A 7,392-nucleotide genomic window follows, 5' to 3' on the forward strand; every position below is an offset into this window, starting at 1 on the left:
CTCCCGAGTAGCTGGGACTACAGGCGCCCGCCACCTCGCCCGGCTAGTTTTTTGTATTTTTAGTAGAGACGGGGTTTCACCGTGTTAGCCAGGATGGTCTCGATCTCCTGACCTCGTGATCTGCCCGTCTCGGCCTCCCAAAGTGCTGGGATTACAGGCTTGAGCCACCGCGCCCGGCCAGATTAAGTATTTTCTAAGCTGTTTTTTAAAAATATATAGCAGAGCTTCCAAGACAGACTAAAGACAAAGGAACTGAAAACTAGAGTGGACAGGAAAATAGCCGATGCAGTTACTGAGGGGATAAGGGAAATGCACCTTAAGGACTTGTTTTAATACTGACAACTAAAGACAAGACTGGCTCCAGGTAGGAAACTGAAACCCCCAGTTAAAGCTGGGACCCTGAAAGAGCGACAGCCTTACTGAAAGAGGGAAACCATCAAAAACCCACCCAGGTGGTAAAAGGAAGAAGCAAGGAAGTTTGAATGCCTAGCCTTGTGGGATCAGATTCTTACAAATTCTGAATCCTGGGCCTGCACCTTATGTGAATTTTAGAACCTTTCTCAATGAGTGCACTTCCTGTATGGTCTGGAAAACATCACCACCCCCACCAAATCCCCAGCCAAGAAGGTGCATAAAAACTGGTCTCGGATCCACTGTCCACAGGTTTGCTCTGGGGAGACGTGTGATGCAGGCAACATGGAACTCTACAGCCACACCCACACCCTATAAAAACTCCAAAAGATTGTTTCAGTCAAACCTGCAACCCACGTAACAAATAAAATACTAGTATCCAGAATACATAAGGTACTGCCTACAAACTGTTTTTTCAAAGAAGACAACTCAATAGAAAGAAAAGTGGGGCCGGGCACAGTAGCTCACTTTGGGAGCACTTTTGGGAGGCTGAGGTGGGTGAATCACCTCAGGTCAGGAGTTAGAGACCAGCTTCACCAACATGGTGAAACCCTGTCTCTACTAAAAATACAAAAATCAGCCTGGCACAGTGGCATGTGCCTGTAGTCCCAGCTACTCGGGAGGCCAAGAGGAGAACTGAACCCGGGAGGTGGAGGTTGCAGTGAGCCGAGATCGCACCACTGCACTCCAGCATGGGTGACAGAGCATCTTGGAAAAAAAAAGTAGGGGTGAGGGGAGGATATAAATAGGAAAATCCCAGTGGGTAAACATACTAATGGCCAATAAATCAATAAAAAGGTCCTCAAGCTTATGAGATATCAATGATAGGTAAATTAAAATTAATAGAACCACTCAACACTAACAGAATAGGGAAATGCTGGTAAGAGTGAAATTCACATAACCACTTTGGAAAAGCAACTTAACAACTGGTAAAGCTAAATACCGTAATATTTCCTCCTTTGGAGAAACTAACACATAGGCCCAAGTAAACATACAAAATACTCACTGCATTGCTATTGATTTATAAGAGGGAAAAAGTGGGAACAACCCAATAACCCTTCACTAGGGTAATGGAACAAACTGATATGCTCATTCAGTGACATATTATACAGCAATTACAATGAATTAACTATTTTCCTGTCAACATGGATGCATTAGTCTGGTTCTCCAGAGAAACAGAACCGGTAAGATATATAGATGAGAGAAAGAGCTTTACTATATGGAATTGGCTTCTATGGTTCTGGAGGCTGAGATGTCCCAAGATGTGCAGGTGATAAGCTGAAGACCCATGAGAGCCAATGGGTCCAGTCCAGTTCCAAAGGCCTGAAAACCAAGAGAGCTGACGATATGAGTTTCAGTCTGAGTCCACGTCACAAGGCAGAAGGCTGATTTTCCACCTTAAAGACAGATTCTGTCTTAATCAGCCTTCGTGTTCTGTACAGGCCTTCGATGGATTGAATGAGGCCCAGAAATATCCTGATAGATACACCTAGAGTAAGACCAAATATGTGGGTTCCCTATGACCCAGTCAGGTTGACACGTAAAATTAACCATCATAGCCAGGTGTGGTGGCTCATGCCTGTAATCCCAGCACTTTAAGAGGCCAAGGTGGGAGGATTGCTTGAGGCAAAGAGTTTGAGACCAGCCTGGGCAACAGTGAGACCTCATCTCTACAAAAATAATAACAGTAGCCAGGTGTGGTGGTATGTGCCTGTAGCCCAGCTACTCAGGAGGGTGAGGCAGCAGGATCACTTGAGCAGAGGAGGTTGAGGCTGCAGTGAGCTACGATCATGCCACTGCCCTCCAGCCTGGGCAACGGAGAGGAGACCCTAACTCAAAAAAAACAGGTCTTGCATATCACAATAGGGAATCTGTTACGGACTGCACGTTTGTGTCCTCCTCAAAATTCCAGTGTCAAAACCCTAACCCCCCAGTGGGACAGCATTATGGGAGGGTGGGACAGCATTATGGGACGGCATTAGGTGGGCTCTTTAGGGGATCGTTAGGCTCTGAGGGTGGACCCCTCGTGATGGGATTAGTGCCCTTGTAAGACAAACAAGGAGAGCTTGCTTCCTCTTTCTGCCATGTGAGGACACAGCAAGACGACCATCTGCAAACCAGGAGGAGTGTCCTCATGATACACTGGATCTGCTGGCATCTTGATCCTGGACTTCCCAGCCTCTAGAACTATGAGAAATAAATTGCTATTACCATCTATGGGAATTTGCTTCAGCCACCCAAACCAAGACACTGACCTTGACCCAGTAGCCAGTGGTTCTCATCTATAAAGCCCAATACCTTTTGCATTTTTTGGTTTTTGGGTTTTTGTTTGTTTTTTTGTTTTGTTTTTTTGAGACAATAGTCTCATTATGATGTCCAGGCCTGATTCAAACTCCTGGATGGGATCAAGCGATCATCCCATCTCAGACTCCCAAGTAGCTGGGATTACAGGCATGTCCCATGGTACCCAGCCTTTGGGCTACTTTCCATATTTACAACACACCCCCTACTTTTTTTTTTTTTTTTTTTTAACTGAGACAGGGTCTTGGCCAGGCGCCGTGGCTCACACCTGTAATCCCAGCACTTTGGGAAGCCAAGACGGGTGAATCACTTGAGGCCAGGAGTTCAAGTTAACCAGCCTGGCCAACATGGTGAAACCCTGTCTCTACTAAAAATACAAAAATTAGCCAGGTGTGGTGGCACACACACATAGTCCCAGCTACTCAGGAGGCTGAGGCAGGAGAACCGCTTGAACCCGGGAGGCAGAGGTTGCAGTGAGCTGAGATTGTGCCACTGTACTGCAGCCTGGGTAACAGAGGGAGACTGTCTCAAAAAAAGAAAAAAAAGACAAGGTCTCATTCTGTTGCCAGGCTGGAGTGCAGTCGTGCAATCATGGCTCACGGCAACCTCTAACTCCTTGGCTCAGGCAATCCTCCCACCTCAGCCTCCCAAAGTGTTGGGATTACAGGTGTAAGCCACTGTGTGTGGCCTTACAACACTCTACTATCCTGTGCAGACTGATATATATTCTGTTGTATCAGAGACTCAAACACCAGCAGCTGGTTCGGCCATTAATGGCACGATTTTCTGAAATGGTGAACAAACTACTGTACAGTCTTGCCTCCATTTAGTTGCATGCCTGCAGAACTGTACAAAAAATACTTTGTTTTTATGTAAAAGGGAGTTAGATGTTCAGATAATTTTTTTTTTTTTTTTTTTTTTTGAGACGGAGTCTTGCTCTGCCACCCAGGCTAGAGTGCAGTGGCCGGATCTCAGCTCACTGCAAGCTCCGCCTCCCGGGTTTACGCCATTCTCCTGCCTCAGCCTCCCGAGTAGCTGGGACTACAGGCGCCCGCCTCGTCGCCCGGCTAGTTTTTTGTATTTTTAAGTAGAGACAGGGTTTCACCGTATTAGCCAGGATGGTCTCGATCTCCTGACCTCGTGATCCGCCCATCTCGGCCTCCCAAAGTGCTGGGATTACAGGCTTGAGCCACCGCGCCCGGCCTCAGATAATTATTATATAAACTTTTTTCACCTACCAAATATCTAGGACATCTGATAGTTGTGCAGGACTTACGACAATTTGTTGTACAAGACTACCTCAGGGGCCAGGTACAGTGGCTCACGCCTGTAATCCCATCACTTTGGGAGGTCAAAGCGGGAGGATCACCTGAAGTCAGGAGTTCAAGACCAGCCTGGCCAACATGGTGAAACCTTGTCTCTACTAAAAATACAAAAATTAGCCGTGCACAGTGGCGTGCGCCTGTAGTCCCAGCTACTCAGGAGGCTGAGGTGGGAGGACTGCTTGAACCTGGGAGGTAGAGGTTGCAGTGACGCCATTACACTCCAACCTAGGTAAAAGAGCGAGACTCCGTCTAAACAACAACAACAACAAACAAACCTGAACAGCTGTTTTGGTGTGGGGTAGAGGGCCTTAAGCAAGTTTACATACTCAAAAGAAGAGGGTGAATTAGAAAAGGTAATTAAAGGACCAAGGTCCAAGCTTGGTAACAAGACAGATGAAGGCAGAGACTGCAGGTGCTGGTTGAGTTATTCAGGGGATCAGCTATGGGCATATGCTGGACAAGGAAGCAGTGCAGGCAAAGGAGGCTGACAGATGGGGGAAAAATGGAATCAAGAGACCTGAAGTCTCCAAGGTCTAGAGGAGTAGAAATGAGAATATAAGAAAGTTTGTCAAAAAGGACTAATTTGATGCTGGGGTAGGGAAGGTAATATTTGAAAGTGGCACTGAGGATCTGGGAGAATGATGACCCTACTGTGGGAAAGCAGAGCAGGCAGGAGAGCCCTTGGTGACACAGAGGAGATGGGAGTAGAGGGGTTGAGGATACAGGAAAGTTGGTACGTATATATGGATGGCTGGATTTTGGTTGGCAGGGTCTCATGTCACCCAGGCTAAACTGCACTGGCACGACCATAGCTTACTGCAGCCTCAGCCTCCTGGGCTCAAGTGATCCTCCGACCGGACTACAGGCATGCATCACCATGCCTGGCGAATTTTTCAAATTTTTTTGTAGAGACAGGGTTTCAACCATGTTGCCCAGGCTGGTCTCAAACTCCTGGGCTCAAGGGATCCTCTCGTTTCAGCCTCCCAAAGTGGTGGGATTACAGGTGTGAGCCACAGTGCCCAGCCCAAAGTTGGTGTTTTAAAATCATAGAAGTGGCCGGGCGCGGTGGCTCAAGCCTGTAATCCCAGCACTTTGGGAGGCCGAGACGGGCGGATCACGAGGTCAGGAGATCGAGACCATCCTGGCTAATATGGTGAAACCCCGTCTCTACTAAAAAAATACAAAAAACTAGCCGGGCGACGAGGCGGGCGCCTGTAGTCCCAGCTACTCGGGAGGCTGAGGCAGGAGAATGGCGTGAACCCGGGAGGCGGAGCTTGCAGTGAGCTGAGAGCCGGCCACTGCACTCCAGCCTGGGCGGCAGAGCAAGACTCCGTCTCAAAAAAAAAATAAAATAAAATAAAATAAAAAATAAAATAAAATAAAATAAAATAAAATCATAGAAGAGGTTTATGAGCAGGGGCAAAGGTCAGCGCAGTCTGCACGAGTGTATGGGAGAGGACAGGTGTCCAGAGGGGCTGATATTCTGGGCAATCACCAAGAATGAGGTGAACCAGCTGAGCCTCAAAGCTCAAAATGGAATGGTGGCAAGGATCTCTCACTTCCTAATGAAGTCTTGAAAGCATTTTGTTTTCTTTCAAATCCTCTTCACATCTCTGCAATAAAACCTCCAGGTAGGTTTCCTGTGCAGTAGCACAATGAATCTATCCTTATGCTCTACTACACCCACTGAGCTTAAGGAGGTGAACTGTTTTGCCATACGCTGCCCAACGGCCCTTCCTCTTGGGAACTATCCTCCTTTGCTGCATGCAGTTCGATTACGGCTGTCAAAAACAAGGGCTTCCACTCTCTTCGATGTAGAGGTGCACATGTGGCCATGCTGACCAGAGTAACCAAATACCTAGATCCAGTAATCAGCCCAGGAATGGGCACTACCCAGAGAAAAGCTTCTTACAGAATTCTTTCAGGGGATTTATGTAAATCCTGGGACAATCTTTCCTCTGAGATCATGAGGGTAGATACTACTCCTGGAGCTGTATATCACCCACTTCACGGGTGCTAAGGGCTCAAGATATGGTAATCCAGTCTATACCCAGAAAACTGGGAGACAAGGCTCCCCTTTTGTGGTTCATACACTATTTGGGTAAACAAAAAACAGCAAGACACAGATATGGCAAAATATTTACTGTCTGTAGGTACACCTCACACTCACATTGTCATTATGATTCAACAGCCTCCATAAACTGTCAAACTGGCACAGACTGGCAGAACCAGAGAAATCACAGACACTTTCTTCCAACAGAGTTTGAAAACCATCAACGCTCTAGTCCTGTTGACCTGGAAATGGTGGCAGGTGAAGTCTCTCCACAGCATGCCTTGGGCCTCTCTGCTCAGGAGAAAAAGCCCCCAGTTCTACATGATTCCTGAGGTCTTCTGTTCTTCTGCGGCCTGGCGCTGGGCCCTGCGCTGCTGGAAATAGTGGTAGACTCCGACACTGCAGAGGTACCCCCCATACACAGTAAGGAGCATCATGGAGGCAGAGAAGGTCTTATAGCCAATGTCAGCTAGCTGCTTGCCAGTTGGCATCTTGTCCCCTACAAAGACAGATTGAATTTAGACCTGAGGATAAGGCCTCATCTGCACAGCCCATCTCCTTGTTGAAAGCCATTCCATGTCTTCTGCACCCTTCTTGGTCTGTCTGCACTCTATACTGAATGGCCCCTATATCTAAGTAAAGTCTCATAAGGATACTGGAAGATATCATTTAGGAACTCTACGATTCTAAAGGACAAATAAAATCTGCATACAAGATATAGAAACAAGCCTGGAACCAGGTGCCTCTGAATGTCATCAAAGCCAACACTTGGCCTTCCATGCCTGTGGAGAGAAGTGACTGGCACGGACCAGCCTGGACTGCTGGAGTTTGTTTTCAGACAGGTTCTCACTCGGTTGCCCAGGCTGGAGTGCAGTGGCGTGAGCATGGCTCATTGCAGCTTCGACCTGCTGGGCTCAAGCCCACCCTCCCACCTCAGCCTTCCAAGTAGCTGAAGCTACAGGTGTGGGTACACACCTGCCAGTATTCCTATTATTTTGTAGAGACAGAGTCTTGCTATGTATGCTGCCAGGGCTGGTCTTGAACTCCTGGGTTCAAGTGATCCTCCCACCTTGGCCTCCCAAAGTGCTGGGATTCTATACAGACGTGAGCCACTGCACCAGCCAGGGCTGCTGTAACTGGTAATATTCAGCAAGCATCAGTTTTTCTAGCTAGGAGGGAACTAATGGAGGTAGCAGAAATAAAACATTTGCAGTGAATTATTCTCTCTAGGAAGATCAAACGGGAATCTTTCAGGCAATATCCAATTTGTTTTTTGTTTTTTGTTTTTTTTTTTTTTTTTTT

At 47.2% G+C, this 7,392-nt stretch overlaps 1 protein-coding gene across 1 annotated transcript in view; it reads right to left on the reverse strand.

The window, feature by feature from the left end:
- Positions 1-6,156: 6,156 nt before the first annotated feature.
- The window catches only part of COX14 (cytochrome c oxidase assembly factor COX14), an 11,586-nt gene continuing 10,350 nt past the window's right edge, over positions 6,157-7,392 (reverse strand). The window contains exon 2 of the mRNA XM_017894745.1: positions 6,157-6,589. Within this exon, the coding sequence (XP_017750234.1) occupies positions 6,408-6,581 (174 nt within the window). The 5' untranslated portion in view covers positions 6,582-6,589 and the 3' untranslated portion in view covers positions 6,157-6,407. The remainder of the gene's footprint in view (positions 6,590-7,392) is intronic.

This window comes from Rhinopithecus bieti, unplaced genomic scaffold, assembly GCF_001698545.2.
Source record: "Rhinopithecus bieti isolate Rb0 unplaced genomic scaffold, ASM169854v2 scaffold_24390, whole genome shotgun sequence".
In the NCBI taxonomy this organism is placed as follows: Eukaryota; Metazoa; Chordata; class Mammalia; order Primates; family Cercopithecidae; genus Rhinopithecus; species Rhinopithecus bieti.